The following is a 20,912-nucleotide window of genomic DNA, read 5'->3' as shown; positions in this document are numbered from 1 at the left end:
TATGACCCGCCCTACCTCTTCAGGCATCTCTTTTAACATGTACTCACCTGTAGTCCAAAAAGCCACCATGAATAAGAAAGAGTCAGGAAATTTTAGGACTTGAAGGCTACCTCCCAGGAATCAGGACAAAGAACAGCCAAATCCCTTATTATACAATGGGAGGTTTTAGAGTTGGCAATAAGAAATGGCCCTGGTAATAAACTTGTACATAGCTATACCTAAGTGAATCTGAATGTGCCTCATCGGGTAACTTCCAGTATTGGAATAATAACAGCAACAGAATCCCATGGCCATGAACACTGATGCTGAAACTTCCTGAGAAAATCTTTAAGTACCCAGCAGATATGAAGAGATAGGCCTTCATATGTATATAAAAACAATAAATATAAAATTAAAATAGCATTTCATTGTAATTACATTTTCCTGAACACTTCACTATGAAAAATACGATTGCCCAAGGTTGATCATAACTTTTCATACATTGAATATATGAATTTGGATAGAACATTTGATGATAAGAATTTGGCTATAAATCGGAATTTGGTTTTCCTGAATTATCAGTCCTCAATATGCAATTATAAAAGAATATTCTATTTGAGAATTTTTTAACAATATTTTTAACATTTTTAAACCCATGAGGACAGTAATAAAGTTCTAGCTAATTTTTCTCATTCCTGATTGCAGTCATGTACATAGAATGTATATTAAAGTAGGAGAGATTTTTTGAAGTTTCACACAGAGTGCCACAGAGTTGCTTATTCAAACAGCTGTAAATCAGAACCAACCAATATTTTCCATGTGCTTTGAAAATGAATTCTTTATCAGCAGTGCACCTTTCAACAACACAATATAGTAACTGTGAAGGTTGTAGAAAGCTGCTTTATCTGTGCATTCATAATTCAAATGAATGGGGTGATTGGATGTCTCTCAAAAGCAGTATGTCCTCCAGTTGCCACTTTAAGCCTGCTAGTGTTTTGTTTTTATTTCAACCTGGAAGAGTGGTCAGAATAGAGACGGGATACATAAAACATGATCAGAAGTCAGGAGGTTGATTTTTCCATGTGTCAAATTCAGTGTTGAACTGCTAAAAGTTTTAACACGCTGATTGTGAAGTCATTTGTTTTATTCCTGCATTCTTCAGAAGGCATAAATTGCTACAAGATGCCAGCAGTCTATTTAGCCTTAAAACGCATGAAATGTTTCTGTCTTTCTTTCCCCTGTGATTGTTTGGTGTTAATTGCCCTCAAAAATGATCTTAGCAGAGAAGGCAAGGGAATGCTTATCTAGCAATTTACTAGTAGCATTAAGGATTTTAATTGTGCTAGATAAACATGACAGACAATTATTGAGTGTTGTTACACATTGGAAAATAAAAATGGAATGCTGAGCATTACACTCTTTTGCAGTTTGTCTTTATGTCAGTGCCTAATTTATATCTTTTAACAATTTTATAGGTTGAATTTTATTTGAGAGATGTTTTCTGGAATATGCTGTTGGAAGATCAGACATAAAAGTTTTATATCTGCTTACTTAAGTAATATAATGTGAATCAGTCTGAAGTCATACATGTTAACTCTCCCTAATGCCATAATCTTCCAACAGATAAAATGGAAAGAAAGAATATCCATTTATCTGTTACTTTGTGAAGTAGTGATGTGAATGATCCTGTGATTCTACTTTCAACTAGGAGTACTAAATAACAAAAGGTTAAAAGTTTACTTTTGTGGTCATTTTGAATGTGGGAAAATGCAATTCTTCTAGAAATATTTCAATAATTTATTACCTTTGTAACAAAAGATAAAGAAGGCACTATATCATAATAAAGGGGACAATCTGAAAAGAAAATCTAACAATTATAAATATTTATGCACCCAACATGGGGGCACCCACGCACAAAAGAACTTATTGATAATAAAACAATAACCATAGGGGACTTTAAGACCCACTTACATCAATGGACAGATCATCGAAACAGAAAATAAACAAGAAAACATCGACTTTGAATGACACACTGGACCAGATGGACTTAACAGATTTAGTCAGAACATTCCATCCTAAAACAGCACAATACACATTCTTTTCAAGTGCACATGAAGCATTCTCCAGAATAGCTCACATATTCATTCACAAAGCAGGCCACAACAAATACAAAAAGATTGAAGTCATACCATGCACTGTTTCTGACTACAGTGCTATGAAACTAGAGATCAACCTCAAGAGAAAATATGGAAAGAACACAAATATATGGAGGTTAAACAGCATGCTACTAAACAATGAATGGGTCAACCAGGAAACCAAAGAAGAAATTAAAAAAAAAAAACAAAAACATAGAAACAAGTGAAAATGAAACACAATGTTCAAAACCTTTGGGGTGCAGCAAAAGTGGTCCTGATAGGGAGGTATATAGCAATACAGGTCTACCTTAAGAAACAAGAAAAATCTCAAACAACCTGACCTTATACTCAAAGGAGCGAGAAAAAGAACAAAGCCTAAAGCCAGCAGAAAGAAGGAAATAATAAGGATTAGAGCAGAAATAAATGATACAGAAATTTTTAAAAAATAGATCAATGAAACCAGGAGCTGGTTCTTTGAAAAAATTACAAAAACAGATACACTCATAGTCAGACATATCAAAAAGAAAAGAGAAAGGACTCAAATAAATAAAATCACAAATGAGAGAGAACTAACAACCAATACCACAGAAGTACAGTTATAGAGAAGTATAGTTATAAGAGAATATTATGAAAAACTATCCTTCAACAAATTGTACAACCTGGAAGAAATGGATAAATTCCTAGAAACACATAAACTACCAAAAGTGAAACGGGAAGAAATAGAAAATTTGAACAGATCAATAACCAGCAAAAAAAAAAAAAATCAATAATCAGAAACTCCCAACAAATAAAACCCAGGCCCAGCTGGCTTCACAAATTCCACCAAAATTTAAAGAAGATATAGTCCCCATTCTTCTCAAACTATTCCAAAAAATAGAGAAAGAAGGAAAACTTCCAAACTCATTCTATGAGGCCAGCGTTGCCCTGATACCCAAATCAGATAAAGACTCCACTGAAAAAGAAAACCATAGGCCAGGATTGCTGATGAACATGGATTCAAAAATTCTCAGTAAAATACTAACAAACAAAATTCAACAATACAGACAAAAAAAAAAAAAATCATTCACTATGATCAAGTGGGATTTATTCCTGAGACGCAAGGGTGGTTCAGTATTTGCAAATGAATGTGATACACTGCATTAATAAAGGATGAGAGTAATATGATCCTCTCAATAGACACATAAAAAGCATTTGACAAAGTACAACACCAATTGATGATCCAAAGCAAACAAACAAACAAAAAAAAAAAAAAAAAACACAACAAAGTAGGGATAGAAGGAACATAGCACAACATAATAAAGGTCATATGTGAAAAACCCACAGTTTAATATCATCCTCAATGGAGAAAAACTGAGAATTTTCCTCTATGGTCAGAAATGACAGGGATGTCTTCTCTCACCACTTGTTATTTAACACAGTAATGGTAGATCTATCCTCAGCAATCAGACAACACAAAGAACTAAAAGGCATCCACCTTGGCAGGGAACAAGTCAAACTTTCACTGTTTGCAGATGTCACGATACTCTATATAGAAAACCCAAAACTGCTAGAACTGATACACAAATTGAGTAATGTTGTGGGATACAAAATGAATGTACAGAAATCTATTGCATTTCTATACAGCAATAATGAAGCAGTAGAAAGAGAAATTAAGGAACTGATCCAATTTACAGTTGCACCAAAAACTGTAAGATACCTAGGAATAAATCTGACCAAAGAGTCAAACAACTAATAAGGATTAGAGCAGAAATAAATGATATAGAAACAAAGAAGGTACTCTGAAAACTATAAAACACTGGGGGGGAGAAACTGAAGATGATACAAACAAATGGGAAGACATTCCCTGCTCATGGATTGGAAGAACAAATATTATTAAAATGTCTATACCAACCAAAGCAGTCTACACACTTAATGTACCAACCAAAGCAGTCTACACACTTAACGCAATGCCTATCAAAATACCAATCGTATTCTGTGAAAAGTAGAACAGTTAATACTATAATTTAGATGGCACCACAAAGACCCTGAGAGTCAAAGCAATTGAAAAAGAAAAGTGAAACTGGAAGCATTACAATTCTGAACTTCAAATTATATTGCAAAGCTATAGTGATCAAAACAATATGGTACTGGCACAAAAACAGACACATAGATCAGTGAAACAGAATAGAAAACTCAGAAATTAACTAAGTATATGGTCAATTAATCTTCAACAAAGCAAGAAAGAATATCCAATGGGAAAAAGACAGCCTCTTCAAACGGTATTGGAAAAACTGGACAGCGACATGCAAAAGAATGAAACTGGACTGCTTTCTTATAACACAAAAATAAGTTCAAAATGGTTTGAAGACCTAATGTGAGACCTGAAACCATACAAATCTTAGAGGAGAACACAGACAGGAACTTAATTTGTTATGGGATCAAGCTCCACATCGGGGTCCATGCTGGGCATGGAGCCTGATTGGGATTCTCTCTTCCTCTCCCTCTGCCCTTTCTTCCCCCAAAAAGTTGGCAGAAGCCATGAATAGACATTTTTCAAAAGAAGACATACATATAGGTGGCCAACAGATACATGAAAAGATGCTCAATATCACTGACCAGGGAAATACACATCAAAACTACAGCGAGATCTCATCTCACACCTGTCAGAATGGCTACAGTCAACAACACAAGCAACAAGTGTTGGCAAGGATATTGAGAAAAAGGACCCCTCTGCCCTGTTTGTGGGGATGCAAACTGGTACAACCACTCTGAAAAACAGTGTAGAGGTTCCTCAAAAACTTAAAAATTATGCTACAATCCAACAATTGTACCACTAGGTATTTACCCAAAGAATACAAAAATACTAATTCAAAGGGATATATGCACTCCATTGTTTATAGCAGCATTATTTACAATAGCCAAATTTTGAAAACATTCAAGTATCTGTATTCATCAACTGGTGAATAGATAAAGAAAATGTGTTACACACACACACACACACACACTGGAATATTACTCAGCCATAAAAAAATTAAATCTTGTAACAGCCTGGATGGAGCCTAGAGAGTAAAATGCCAAATGAAATTAGAGAAGACAAACAACATATGATTTCAGTTATATGTAAAATTTAAGAAATGAAACTAATGAACAAAGGAAAAGAAGAGAGAGAAGCAAACCAAGGAAGAGACCCTCAACTATAAAGAACAAACTGATATTTACCAGAGGGGAGGTGCATGGGGAGACTGGTTAAATGGGCTATGGGGATTCAGGAGTACACTTGATGATGTACTGGGTGTTGTATAAAGGTGTTGAATCACTATATTGTATACTTGACTTAATATCACACTGTATGTTAATGAACTGGAATTTAAATAAAAAATTATTACCTTTGAAATTCTAGTGTCCTTTTACCAAAGCTATTGATAACATTTGAAAATAATTGGGATTTTTTTAAAAAATCATACTTTTGCAAACATTAAACAATTTGGTCACAGAATGCCATTGATTTGGAAATTTTAGACATTTCTAGTTTGATTCTATTTCATAAACTATTACTTTGAAATATAAAACAATTTTTTTGAAGATTTTTATTTAGTTGACAGAGAGAGCATAAGTAGGCAGAGCAGCAGACAGAGAGAGAGGGGGAAGCAGGCTCTCTGCCGAACAGGGAGCCTGATGTGGGGCTCCATCCCAGGACCCTGGGATCATGACCAGAGCCCAAGGCAGAGGCTCAACCAAATGAGCCACCCAGGCACTCCAAAAAGCAAATAACTCTTAATCTTAGCTGCCTTTTTGGGCAGAAATTAACAAGCTGATTCCAAGATGCATATGGAAATGTAAGGGACCCAAAAAAGCCAAAACTATCTTAAAAAATAAGAATATACTAGGAGAACTCACAAATCCTGACTCTGAAACTTACTACAGTTACAGTAATCAAGATGGTGTGGTATAGGCACAGAGATCAAAGGAATGATACTTAGAATCCAGACTTAAACCCTTAACATTTATGGTCAACTGATTTCAACAAAATAATTCAGTGTAGAAAAAAAATAGTCTTTTCAACAAATGGGCCTGGAATAACTTGATAATCACATACAAAAGAATGAAGTTGTACCCCCCACACACACCTTTTAACATATACGAAAATTAAGTGAATCATATACCTAAATATTAGAGCTAGAACTATAAAACTCATAGAAGAAAAACATAAGTGTATATCTTAATTACCTCAGATTAGGTAATAGTTTTCTAGATGTGATGTCAAAGCTCAAAGAAAAAATAGATAAACTAGACTCAATTGACAGTTAAAGCTTTTGTTCTTCAAAGGACACTAAAATAAGAAAGACAAGTTTTGACAAATGTAAAAATTGGAACAGTATACCTTGCTAGTGGTGTTGTAAAATGGTGTGCTTTGGAAAACAGTTTGGCATTCCTCAAAATTTAAATGTAGAGTTACCATATGACCCAGCAATTCCACTCCTAGATATACACACACGAGAATTAAAAACATGTTCACACAGAAGCTGATACATAAATGTTCACAACAGCATTATTAATAAAAACAGGGAAACAGCTAAAATATCCATCAGCTGATTCATGGATTAACAAAATATGATCTATCCATAAATGGAACACTATTCAGTCATAAAAAGGAATGAGATACTAACACATGTTATAACATAGACGGACCCTGAAAACATTATATTAAGCCAATCAATAAAGACCACATAATGTTTAATTTCATTTTATGAAATGTCCAGAATAGGTGCATTCTTAAGGACGGAAAGTAGATGAGTGTTTGCCAGATGATGGGGGAGGGGGAAATGGGAGGTGACTGCTAATGGACATAGAGTTTCTTTTTGTGGTGATGAAAATGTTCTAAAATTAGATAGTGGTGATGATTGTATGACTCAATGAATATATTAAAAAGCAAAACATGAGCTGACTTTTACTGTGTAGGAATTATATCTTAATTTTTAAAAAAAGTTATAAACCACCCTAGAATTTCCTAGTTGTTTATATAATTATCACTTTCAAAACAGAATCCTTGATGCTGATGTAAAATGCTACAAGAGCAAACCCTCTGCACATCAGAGTATTACACAGAACAACCATGCATTTGACTCTCAACCAAAGGAAATTTTACCTTTTCCACATAGTTGCCTGGAGAATACTGGTGATGAATTGATGTTGTAAGATGCCAACTTGGTAATAAGGGACTGTTCCAGGAAAATGCACCCATTTCTCAAATCACATCTATAGACTAATAAGTTAATTAGCTGTGTGATTCGATGGAATGAGCCCTGGACCAGACCCCATCTCTTGCTGTGTGATCCTGCACTTGCCAGTTATCTTTCTGCGTTTGTTTTCCTATCTGTCCAGCAGACGGTCAGTACCTGCCCACAACATGTGGAAGATTTTCGAGAGAATCGACTGAATGCAAGATCAGAAACTGTTTTGAAACTGATAGCACTAAAAATGCTGACATTTTTTACGTAACATCCTTCATTTTTCTTCTCCAGATTTGATTTGCTAAGAAGGGGAAACATAAGGTGCTAAGTTAAACTGTTCCTGCTGGATGTTGACTGAGAGTGTCTGGCTTTCTCCTTGAGGAAGAACATTGCACGGACTCAAACACTTAAGACTTGTGTGACATTAACAGGGAATTTGAGAGAAAGCTGTTATCCTTTTCTTAATGTATCACTCTGACAGCATGAGAACGATACAGCAGCAGACAGGTTATTGTCAATTAAACACGAGCTGTCAGAGAGGCAGAGATGTTGAAATATGGAGAGCGTGAATCCTAAGCAGATCATACGGCGGCTGCTCAGCTGTTATTTTACCAGAGTCGCCGTATGTATGTGTCATTTTCCTGCAGAATTTAATTTGGGTCCTTAACAACGCAGACGTCTTTGCATTTGCCTGGGGCTGTCAAGTCGAACTTGGACCTTTGAATGAGCTGAATGATGGGTGGAAGTGGGCAAGTGGCATGCGGAGAAGGTGGCTCTCATCTGGTTTGTCTCTGTTCAGGTTACATCGAAGAGGCCTGCATCATCCCGTGTCCCTCCGACTGCAAGCTCAGCGAGTGGTCCAACTGGTCCCGCTGCAGTAAGTCCTGTGGGAGCGGCGTGAAGGTTCGGTCCAAGTGGTTGCGTGAAAAACCATATAATGGAGGGAGGCCTTGCCCCAAACTGGACCATGTCAACCAGGTACTTTCTACCATTGATTCTAATACTGAGAATATGAAGATATTATTTCGATTCCCAATGATCTATTTTTTCCCTCCAAAATGGAGAAGAATATATAATAGCTAATAGCTCTGAATAAGAAATTTGATCCATTTTATCCTTAGAATCCCTGAGTAAATATATATATATATATATATATTTTCTTAAAATCCCAAATCAGATATATTATCTTTGCATTACATGATTTAGTAAGCTGCATGTATATGCATATGAAAAATGGAAATTAAAATGACACCTACCTTTAAGATAATATCATAAAATTGTATCTAGCTGTGTGCTGAGAGCAAGATTGTCCCATTATCATAATTCCCCTAGACTCTCAGAAAAGATACCTCAAGTACCAACTACTTAAAACTAGGAAATCTCTCTCTCTCTCTCTTTCTCCCTCTCCATCTCTAAAAAAAAAGGTTGTGGAGGGTCTCCTGGGTGACTCAGTTGTTTGAGTGTCTTGATACCAGCTCAAGTCATGATCTCAGGGTTGTGAGTTCTAGCCCCTTGACAGGTTTGCGTGGGTTTCGAGACTGATTAAGATTCTCTCTCTCCCTCTCTCCCTTCATATTCTTTCTCTCTCTCTCTCTCTCTCTTCCTCCCTCTCTAAAAAAAATCAAAAAATAAAACTAAGAAATATGTATTGACTGTTCATTTAAATGTGTTTGATGTAAAATTTTAAAAGAAAAAAATATAAAGATTACTTCAGAATCAGTTTAACCATGTTATAGTCTTTGACCTTTTAAATTTTATTTGGAACCTTCTTTGATTTTTGTATGCTCACTTCATTAATAGTTGTTCCTTGTGTTCTATTAGAGATATAAAATAAAAAGACTAATAGAGGGAATCATGACTAATCCAAATGTAATAGAAGATGTAGGCAATTATTATCATGTTTGACCTACATGTGAATTAACAAAGAATAAATTTAATATAGTATGTGTAGATGTTAAGAAGTGTATTTATATTGTTACAAATGAACCAAATCATACATATGAACCAACCTTAAATATGCAGGTAGGTTTCGTGCATACATAGACTAATTTTAATGTCTAAACACTTACTCTCCAAACTGCTTACCAGTACACATACTTTACTTCCCAAATTAACTTAAATTGTTAATGATAATAAAGATACACTCTAGGGTGCTCCTAATCTCCCTGCTAATTGGGATGCCACCCAATTCATGAATCACATGAGAAAGCCAATTAAAGCTTCAAAAATAGTAAAGAAAAATAAAGGTACAGTCTAGAAAAAATAAAAATACATTTTGAATAAAGACAGTAAGGACAAAGAAGGTGGAGAATTAAGCACCATAGGAAGTACTACTCAAAAAATCTTGATGTTTTCCCCAAGAGAAGTTGCTGAAGGTGCCCTTAAATTCAAGCATGGGTGACTAATGTGCTGCACTGCTGCCATCTACTGGCGAATGGGTTTTCCTGCCAGAGTGAATATTTGCGGAAAAAATTCAGTTAACGTAACACTAATGAAACACAATAACTGAAATGCAAGGTTTATAATGCAAAGAAATATTTTTCTACAAGTTGTGAAGTCTTAAATTTTCATCAGTAAATTTAAATCATAATAACTTCTGATCCATGTTCCTAATAAAGAGAAATTCTCCATGAATGTATAGGGTGTGTATGTGTGTGTGTGTGGATGGCCAGTCTTTCAATTAAAATAAGCTGTGTTTGCCTCAGCATTTTTTTTTTAAACTACTGAATTTGCAAAGGTGTGGGACCTTCTGACAAGTTGCCTTTGCTATGAAAAGTCTTTTACCTAAGCCATTTCTCTGTCACTCTCAACTCTGATAAAATTTAATGCAGAGTTTGATGTGCACATTTAGGAACTTGTTAATCATCTTACTGGTGGGATATTAAGGCATTAACAACTAAAAATTAAAGCTAAAACAAGAAATAATAGATTCATGACTATCTGAATACAAATATTCTACATCTAAAAATAGAAATTTCTAGGACCTTATTAGTAAAACATTAAGAAAGAATATGCAAAGGTTTCTGTTAACTTTGAAAATTGTAAGTCACAAGGATTTCTTTTACCACAATTATACATTCCTCAATAAAATAATTACTGGCTCATTGACTTGGAAATGGTCTTTTAAGTACCATTTTCTAATTGAGGAAGCAAATTCTCATTTCCCAAGAAATGTAGATGGGTAGATGGATGGATTAAAATCAAATAGATTAATTAAATTAAAATCAATAGATCAATCAATCTATGGATAGATTTCACTCACAGTTTGGATCACAAAATAGTTGCAGTCATTTATCAATCCCCCATGACATGTATTTTGAGGTCTACTCAGTTTTTTAAGATTTCTTCATCGTGCCCATCTAATCTTTTCCTTGACTGTGTTGTTTACAATACTCATTTGTGTATCTTAACTTTAAAGAATAATGACTTGCTTTTTCTCTCCAAAGGCTTAATAAAGATACTCTAATAATTTAACAAAAAAAAAAGAAGAAAAGTAGGCTCTTATGTGTGGATAAAATAATACTTTAACTTAGAACATGAATTTTTTCATTCAATATACTGACATTTTTCCTTATCTTTTTCCTCTCCCTTTTCTTCACTCCTGTTGAACACTACTCCAGGCACAGGTAAGAACTTCTAAACCTCCCAGTTCGTGGCAGAATACTGTACTGCTTGTTTTCTTTTTACTCCTGATGTCAGAGAATGTATTTCTTTTCCTGCTATGGTCTTTTATCTTTTACAGGGAGAAAAATACCACATTTTCCATAAAATTTTTGTTCCGCAGCTGTTTCCTCTCCACCCCACCCCCCGCCCCTGCCCCAGCCCCAGCATGCTACCTGTGTTTTCTCACTTTAATATCAGGGCTGAGGTGCAGGGGTGGGAAGAACAAGCTTCACTTCACCAGCCTTGAAAAGGCAGTGACATCTCTTGTTAATGCTGTCATGCTTCTTGGAGGGAGAGGTAAAGGTGCAGGTGGGCTGAAGGTGGGTGGCAGGAAGTTGCTCTGAACTGATTTGTATTCAGTCCAGTGTAGAAGATTAAAATGAAAGCCATTGAAAGATTAGGGGAAATGGCATTTCTCCTTCAATTTTTCCCTTCCCCACAAGTGGTAGGGTTTACTTGGTAGTACTTTGTACTATTTTAATGCAGTACCCAATGTGGAGGTGATTGTTGATAACAATGATAGATTCTTATTCCAACGGTGCATATTCTTTATTCTTACTCAGAATAGGTCAACTTTATTCACTAAAATTTGCACAGAAGAATAGCTCCAAAGGACTATTTATATATTTTCTGGAATTAGATAGTTAACACAAAATATACGTGTGTGTGTGTGTGTGTGTGTGTGTGTGTGTAGAAAATACACTCAAATTACCATAGATTTTGAAATTATTTTAGAATACATTTCTTTAATGGTTGAGTCAGCTGTGCGCATTGGATTATGGTTTATTTATTTCCTTGGCTTAGTCATTCTTCTCATTCAGAAAAAGGCATAATTGGTTCATTGTTCTAAAAATCCTGAAACCAAACACCCCTGCCTAACTGTGGGGCTGTCTGCCTTTGTGGACACTGGAGCAAGACAGTTGGCATTGTGTCATGTGATCCTCCCTACTTTGGGCTATGACTGTGTAATATAAAGCCAATTTCAGACCTTGCTTCCAAGACCTAAATGCTTAAGGGTTAGTTTTGAAATGGATTTATTTCTTCTTATTTATTGTTTAATTCGGTTTCACATATGGAATGCAAAAAATATATAAATTCTTATGCGATATACATTCGTTTGGAAAAACAAGCCAAATTGTATTTCTTTGAAAACAGCTACTTTATATGCTTACTTAATTCTCTAATTCACTTCTTCATTCATTCACCTATTCAACAAATCTCTATAGAATGCCTTACATTGGAGCACTGTGGCCTAAGTATTGAAGACCCACAACACTGTGAACAAGACAGATGGCCCATGAAATTATAGTGTTGTGCGGTGAGGGGCAGTGTGGGACAGTGTGCGATGTGTCTAGGGCACTTCTTCAGGTCACATACGCAACTGTAATGTCACATAGGATCAAGAATTGAGAGAATACAGCACAGCTGGTCCTGCCCATTACAGCTAGAACTCTGAAGAGGTTTTCTATATTCCTCTCCTAGAATAGTGAGCCGTAAAGGAGAGGAGTGAAGATAGCTGAACAAGAATACGGTGTGTGTTGTGGTGTGAAGGGCTCCCACTCACGCTCATCGGGTTCCCTGAGGAGAAATCCCTGAGAACTGTGTGTGTTTCAGGTGTATGAGGTGGTCCCTTGCCACAGTGACTGCAGCCAGTACATATGGGTCTCAGAGCCGTGGAGCATCTGCAAAGTGACCTTTGTCAACATGCGAGATAACTGCGGAGAGGGCGTGCAAACCCGGAAAGTGAGGTAAGGCCCTCACTCCTCCTGAGTCTCCTGCCTAAAACTGTCTTAAGTTTTATTTCTAGGGAATATGCCCTCATGGAATACTCCAAGGGGACCTGCTTCAAGCAACAGGTGGTCATGGGAGCGGGGAGAGGGGGGATTCTGACAGGAAGCCTCACTTCAAGGTGCCCCTGAGTAGAAAGATCTGCATATTGAATGCAAGCTAAGCTAATGCAGGTTTTTCCAACCCCGGGGACTTTGTTCTTAAAGGCCAAAAATATTTCCAGCTGCTTTTTAGTGGTAAACTGTTCTAAACTCTTGCTGCTTGGTTTCCTCAAACTGGCTAACTTTTGACTACTCTATTCTCCTCCAGGAAGCCCTTCCTAATACCTAGTGCTGCTCATTTGTTCTGTGGGTGCACTGACCTGTAGGGTAACCACTAGCCATGTGGGGCTATTTCATTTTAAATTTAAACTAAAGTTAAATTAAATTAAAAATAGATTTCCTCAGCCACACGAGACATATTTCAAGTGCTTATGCCATAGCCACAAGTGGATAATTCTGTCAGACAGCAGAGGTATAGACCCTCTCCACATCACAGAAAGTTCTGTTAAGCAGTGTTTCTCTTAGTACCCCATATACCCCTCACTGTTTTTGGAAAGATCCATTTACTGTCTGTCATTCTTATTAAATTCTAGAACTTTCTCCAAACCAAAACCCTGTCATAGTCACAGAAATTTCCTAACACCTAATACAGTTTGGATACTCATTAAATTTTCCCTATGGTATCTACATATGACTCTTAAGGGTTCTGGAACTCTATGGAACAAGTGTATGAGGTTTTATTATCTCCACTTTATAGAGTGGATTCAGAAGTACTAAGTAATTTACCAGGAACACCCATCTAGTAAAGTGACAGATTTGTCACTCTTTATACCAGTTTCTTCTAACCCTGCTGAGTGACACACAGTAAAGACAGGTGTCAAAACATCCAGAACTCAACAATTCATGTTGTGGGCAAGCTCTGACCTAACTTTTCATGAATTTAAGGTTTATATTTCTCAATAGAAAAGTAGGGCGAATTAACATTTATATTATAAAACTTTGGCACACTCTGTATAACTTTGTTTCCAATACAGATAGTCTCTATTTCTTTTTTCACAAGCCCTCTGAACTCTCAAGCTATTTTTCTGAGGAACTTCATAAAGGTGGATAAGGAGTCGGGAGGTAATAAGTTGGATAGGGAAACATAAACAAAAGACAGAGATTCCATTTTCCACCATTCCCTTCCAAATTTAAAATTTCTCCTTCAAATTTAAAAATACTTTCTCTATTAAAAGGTTTTGATCAAGTTGGCTTTTTGTAAGAAAAATTATAATAAGGAACTATTCTTTCAGCTTTCCCTTCAATGATCTTTGTAGATGTTGCTGTTTCTTGCTTTATAAGTACTCTCAACATTTCCAGGTACATCTAAAGCAAAGTAACTTTGGAGATCAATTTATTTTTTCAGTAAACATCTTTAATGTCAATAGAGAAAAGAGAAGGTCAGTATGGATTGTGATCTCTGATCATGTAATAATGTTCCTATTTGTTACTGATTGAGTAGTAAGCCTCTCTAACCTTATCCTCTGCTAATTAAGGTCAGAACGTCCTGCTTATATGCAAGCACTGGGTGGCATTCCAGGATAGATGGGTCTGTGAGAGGGCGGTACCAATTTATCCAAAGTTGTTCTTTCTCTTTTAGGATGGTATGTACCTCAGAGGCTGGTGGCAGAAGTGATATTCCCTGAGGGGAAGGGATATTTTTCACAGATTTTTTTTTTTAAGAGTTTCTAGTGCCTGATGGTAATAAAAAGGAGACAATAAAAAGCAACATATTTGGTTACTTTTATTGTTGCTTTTGAATTCTCTGCAGAGAGTGTACCCCCTTATTGTCATACCTATGGCTGGCCTCTGGTCCCACCCTTTGCCTCGAGCTTGGTTCTGCACTTTGTATTTCTAACACAGTGCAGTTTTCTCGCAGCATAATTCCTTGTCCTATGGAAAGGAAAAAGGCCAAGAATTTGAAGAAAGCAAATGAACTTAAAGTGCCTTCCTTTGTGCTTAAAACTTGATCCAAATATTTATTCTGTATTCTGGAGTGATTTTAAAAACTGATTAATGCCAAATAAAATAAATATAAATAATCTGAGTATCAACAATAAGGGCATTTTTAGCAGTTGTGGCACATTGAAATGATGTCATTCAAATACAGTCATTAAAAATGATATCTTCATTGGGACGCCCCGGGTGGTGCAGTTGGTTAAGCATCTGAGTCTTAGTTTCAGGCCTCGGGCTCCCGAGATCAAGCCCCATGTGGGCTCTGTGCTGAGTGAAGAGTTGGCTTGGGTTCTCTCACCCTCGGCCCCTCCCTCCTCAAATAAATAAATCTTAAAAAAAAATTATATCTTAGAAAAATAGTTAATGATATGAAGAGATATTCATAATGTATCATTGATTTCTTAATGGTACAAATAGTCAATAAAATTTGCTCTATTTAATGAAATAAAATATATGCTTATATAGGATCATTTGTAAAGAGTGTTTTTCTCTCAGTGATAGAATCATATGTTTTTTTTTTGTTTCTTCTGATTTTCCTAAAGTGAATAAATTAGCTCTATAGTAAAAAAATGAAAGGAGAAAAGCCTGTGAAAATGTAGCTTTATGTACATAATTCTTAATAGAGTATTGAACATCTGTCTTTAACTCCGGATCAATAGGTAATTTTGCAAGTTAATCCTTGTACACTGCGTCAGTGCCTACCATGAATATAATCTTTTCTTAGCAGCAAACCCAGCTTTTCAGTTGGGTTTAAACTCTGCTGCATGTTGTCTTAAAGCTGCTTCATGTCCTCTCAAAGCTGCTGTCAACACAATATTTTTATTTATTTTATTTTATTTTATTTTATTTTTTCAGTGCTCCAGGAGTTATTGTTTATGTACCACACCCAGTGCTCCATGCAATACGTGCCCTCCTTAGCCTGGTGGTGTGTATTAAACACAATATTTTTTAAATGCCTTCGAAGACAGAACTCTTTCCTGAGAGACTAAAATTCTCCCAAAGAAATTTACAATTTTTTCTTCAGTGATGAAATCAAGCAAATATCTCCCTGTGCATATTCGTGTGTTTGCTCTTTTCTGTTTTTATCCAGTTCACACCACACACCACAAAATGCAGAGGCTAGTATTCATAGACGTATTTTTTCAGATTCCAAACCCAATTAAGACATGACCAGCAGCACAGTTTTCCAGTCATTAGATGCATCCCACAGGAAAATGACATTCCTCTTAAATTCGGGAGCACCATATAGAAAGGAATTTCTGCAGAGTAGATTTGTGAAAATGCAGTGTCCCCACTGATTGTAAATCCCTGGGAAAGGTGAGATTCCAGGTATAATTAATAATGTAATGTAACCGACAGTTTAAAACAGTGCCATGAGTTTGAGAGGCTCAGGAACACAAGGCTGCCTTTTTAGCTCCAACAACGCACGTTCTTCCCCAACCCGTTACTTTGGTTGACCTTCTCTGAGTTATAGACAAGGGATAAAGTTTTTCTCCTCCACTAGGAAAGTGCCTGGAGAGATGATTAACTACTCTAAGAGTGAAGTCTGGTTCTAGCTACGTTAATTAGACCCCCAAGAGATGAGTAAACGAGCCGTCCATGACTGCTTACAAAAGAATGAAACATAATAAAATGTTTGATTTTGTTCTATTAGAAAGGAAACTAACAATAAAAAAGGTCAAGATAGAGGATGATTCAAACAACTACATTTAGAGAATTTGTGCTATTATTACTAATATAAGTGTGTTTTCACTTCTGGCTTTCTTTTAAAGTTATCAGCATATAGGAGGCTAAAATTACTTTTAAAATGACAAGATAACTTGGTAAATGCCATCAGTTGCTTTTGAAAATTCTTAATGAAACCTCTCACCAGAAAAGTTCAGTGTGTCTCATCCTCCCTCATGTATGAATCTACCTTTTCTGGAATCCGCCATTTCCTTCTAAAGAAAAAAGAAGTGTATTAGATTCCCAAATTCCCAGAAGTAGCCCCTCCATGACTCTCTCTGGACCATTCCTCATTAGTTGCTGCATCATCTATGAGGGTAAAAGACCCTCTTCTTTCAGAGGAAGACATACAGAGTTTATAACCCACACAGGGGCTATAATTTTAAAAGATTATGATGATACAAGCAAGGGTACATTTTATGTCATGCTGAAACTCTGCAAGTATTTGTGGGAAGTAGAGATCCTTTTATGTCTTCATATTTGGAGAATTTTTGTTATTAAAAGCAAACCTTCCCACCTCCCAACCCCATAATGATGCCTTAGGAAGAACCATCTATCAATGGGTTAGCCCTTGTTCTAAGTGTCCTGGTTCCTTCACTGAATAGTGTGTTTTCTTCTAGATGCATGCAGAACACAGCAGATGGCCCTTCTGACCATGTAGAAGATTACCTCTGTGATCCAGAAGAAATGCCCCTGGGCTCTAGAGAGTGCAAATTACCATGTCCTGAGGATTGTGTGATATCTGAATGGGGCCCGTGGACCCAATGCACTTTGGTGAGATGTTTAACTGTTTATATAAGTAGCATTTACTTAATTCCTTACCACTAAAGCTTTAAAGCTATTATTAAGAAAATAGTAATTACTAAAAAAAAAAAGAAAAATAAAAAAATAGTAATTACTAAATTAGTTACCAAATTAGTTATCATGGCAAGGGTGTTTTCTTGGCTACCTCATTCTGTGACCAGGCCATTTACAGTCAGCAGTGTTTTGACCCACATGAGAACAGCTCAACCTCTTGCAAGTTCTGTGTTCTTCCATCCTCCTCCTGGGCCCACACAAAATGCCTTCAGATCGGCCTATAAATACACAGCATGTTAAAAACTGCACCGGTGATAATGAGTCCCTCCAGGTAAAGGGAAAAAAGGAGGAAGCTCTAGTAAAGGTACTTTAATGGTGTCGGGTTCTTGTCATCCCTTGCTTTTTTGCCCAGTCCGTTTTATTTAAATTGAAGGAATCATCTTCCACACAGTGGGCATACTGCAGCCAGAGTATTGACACTAAAACCCAAAGGAGGCTGGCAAAAAAGGGAATCGAAAGAAGAAAGCTGTGTGTCAGTGAATCTCTTTGCACTCACGGACTCGGTGTCTCCGTGGGGCTGCAAAGCCAGCTGAGAGTTTCAAATCACACAGAGCTTCTAGATTTCAACAGCCCGTAGGCGCTCTTCCGCGGGACCCTGGGAAGGCTTGTTTGAAACAGAACTGGCTATTTAGGATTTAGGAAATTTGCCTTGGCCCGGGCATCTTTGTAAAGCTGCACATTTCAAAATGGCATCAAAAAGCACGGGAAGAATACATCTAATGTGGAATTAATATGCTGAAATATGATATAAGACAGTTTCAAAGAATTTATGATGCATGTTTTCAAGGCGAAGTTAATTTTCTGTCTCCGTGTTAACATGATTAAAGATGCGACTGGCAGCCAGCTGACTGAGCGGAGCAGAACAGAGATGCCAGTTGACTTGGATACAAGTTAAAGAGCAACAAAGAGTCAACAAGCCTGTGCAAAGGAGTTTCTGTTCTAACTCTATAGCATCCTATCTGAAGTTCCTGTTCTTAGAAACCAGATGTTGTAGGAGAAGAATAAATGAAACAGGATGGGATTGGGAGGGAGACAAACCATAAGTGACTCTTAATCTCACAAAACAAACTGAGGGTTGCTGAGGGGAGGGGGTTGGGGGGAGGGGGGTTGGGAGAAGGGGGGTGGGGTTATGGACATTGGGGAGGGTATGTGCTTTGGTGAGTGCTGTGAAGTGTGTAAAACTGGCGATTCACAGACCTGTACCCCTGGGGATAAAAATATATGTTTATAAAAAATAAAAAATTAAAAAAAAGAAACCAGATGTTTTCAGAACAAGACGGTGCCAGTAGCAAGTGGCAGGCTCGTCTTCCTTACCTGCTGAGTTGTGTTCCTGTGCATGTGTGTGTGCCCATTAGGAAAATCAAGGAGGTCACTAAAATCTAGTTTTTTAAAGTCACCCTTATAATGGTTTTTCAGGTCCAAGAAACTGTACTGGATAGATTGACGGATTACGGATTCTATAGCAGAGATGTGCAATAATTAATAGGATCACGTGTGTGTGTTTATAGCTGAGTGTCTGACACACAGACCCTTGAGCATCTTACAGTTGGATGGGACATCGGAAACTCATCTAGCACCTTGATTTCATAGATGATGAAACCTAGTTGTAATGGGATTGTTCATGTTAGCCAGCGGCCCCAACAGTCTCCCTCCTGCTCCGGTGCTCTCCCTAATATATCAGCCCTCGTGTGGCTGAGTATTCATTCACCTTTCTGAGGAGCTGCTTTCTTCTTTGTCAGCCTTGCAGTCAAAGCAGCTTCCGGCAAAGGTCAGCTGATCCCATCAGACAACCCGCTGATGAAGGAAGAGCCTGCCCTAATGCTGTTGAGAAGGAACCTTGTAACCTGAACAAAAACTGCTTCCACTACAATTATAATGTAACAGGTATGTGCATAGTCTCCTCATCCCCGAGAGGTAAGCCAGATCGCACGTCTTCCAGCCCAGCAGCAATGCGTAAATACTGTTCATCCCCATCTGTGGCCCTCTTGGGCATGCTGCTTACTTTCCAAGAGATAATTCTTTATTTAAAGACAGAAATAGTTTTTAATAAACATCAAGATGTAGAGGATGTCTGCAAATATTGTGAAGAGAAATACTGTGAAGAGATGAGGGGATTAAGGCAGATTGTGAAGAGTCTAAGTGATTCCGTTCAAGACATCCTCCCACTTTGGGAAGGTGCAAGTAAAAGATACATCTTTCCCATAAGTATCAGGTTTATTGAAAGGTAAACATCCTCTTCAGGAGGTGTTTAATCGCTATATCATCCCGGGACAATTCTTTGTGTGGAGACAGTTTATAAGCACAATTAGTCTGATGTAAAAATGTCGGCAATCTTGAGCTACCAAAAAGTATATGACAAAGATACTAATATTTCTGTATTATCAAAGGTACAGATGAAAAAGGATACGTGGGTTGTTCATTCAGAAAAAAAAGATTTATTAGGAATTCCCTTTTTTCCTATAACCCTTCCATACTATCAAGGCAAATAGTCTAGGAAAGAAGAGAATGTGTTGGTTTACATGATGCATGGCAATACTGAAGCTTATCTGGGAATTCTTCCCAAGTAATTCTCACACTAAAATAAACTCCAAACCTCGTACCATAACACACAGCAGTCAGATTGGCTTTTTGCTTCCTTAGGTTTTTCTCTTCAGTTTCCTTTGATGATATAAAGAAGTCACAGTTCTCCAGGATATGCTATGCTACTCTGGAAAGATGAAAAACTCATTTTGCAAAAGACATGAAATAAAAGTACTAAATAGATCTGGCCAAAAGTGATTTTGAAGTAAATAAGTATATATTTTAAAATTTCTAAGAATGGACAGTAAGCCAAGTGGTATTTTATTTGACTAAAGCGACACAGTTAAAGTGGCACCCATTAAAATTATGATGATTTTGCTAAAGTAAAACTAATGTTGAGTTTTAAATTTCTCCTTTTATTAGGGAAAAAAATTTTTAAGTGACATTTGATCTGCAGGCCAAAGCCAGTTTCACAATGTCACCAAACGGCTAGCTGTCGAAGATTGTCAAGTAGACATCTGCCTTCAAGAATAATCCCTGTAGCTTTGTGCAACCCCAGCAATTCCATTTGACTCTTGATATGTTCAAAGCCGGGACCCATATGCTCTGCATGTGGGATGATTGATTGTGGGGCTTAGGAAGCAGTTGTGAATTAAATATGGGATTCAGGTCATCAGAGTTTCATTTGAAATCTGTTTCCTACATAGCCTTCTGTTCTGATAGGCTCCCTTCCTTTCAGACTGGAGTACATGTCAGCTGAGTGAGAAGGCAGTTTGTGGAAATGGCATTAAAACCAGGATGTTGGATTGTGTTCGAAGTGATGGCAAGTCGGTTGACCTGAAATATTGTGAAGAGGTGAGGGGATACTGTGTTATATCTGTGAGTAAATTCTTCCCTAATAATTTCAGTTCATGCTGAGCCAAGTGACCTGTGCTCAGTGCAGCTCATTGCCAGCAGATGTTTCTCTGCACTATTCAGAGGCTGCTCAGCACCCTCTT

The 20,912-nt window shown here is 37.0% G+C and overlaps 1 protein-coding gene across 2 annotated transcripts in view; it reads left to right on the top strand.

Annotated features, from left to right (window-relative positions):
* THSD7A (thrombospondin type 1 domain containing 7A) overlaps positions 1-20,912 on the top strand; it is a 439,132-nt gene that overhangs the window by 395,021 nt on the left and 23,199 nt on the right. For both annotated transcript variants that reach the window (XM_044246118.1, XM_044246117.1), the window contains 6 exons: positions 8,124-8,302; positions 10,945-10,950; positions 12,602-12,735; positions 17,157-17,310; positions 19,134-19,278; positions 20,654-20,769. In XM_044246118.1, coding sequence (XP_044102053.1) covers positions 8,124-8,302; positions 10,945-10,950; positions 12,602-12,735; positions 17,157-17,310; positions 19,134-19,278; positions 20,654-20,769 — 734 coding nt within the window. The remainder of the gene's footprint in view (positions 1-8,123; positions 8,303-10,944; positions 10,951-12,601; positions 12,736-17,156; positions 17,311-19,133; positions 19,279-20,653; positions 20,770-20,912) is intronic.

This window comes from Neovison vison, chromosome 4, assembly GCF_020171115.1.
Source record: "Neovison vison isolate M4711 chromosome 4, ASM_NN_V1, whole genome shotgun sequence".
In the NCBI taxonomy this organism is placed as follows: Eukaryota; Metazoa; Chordata; class Mammalia; order Carnivora; family Mustelidae; genus Neogale; species Neogale vison.
This window is presented reverse-complemented; position numbering and strand designations above follow the sequence as displayed.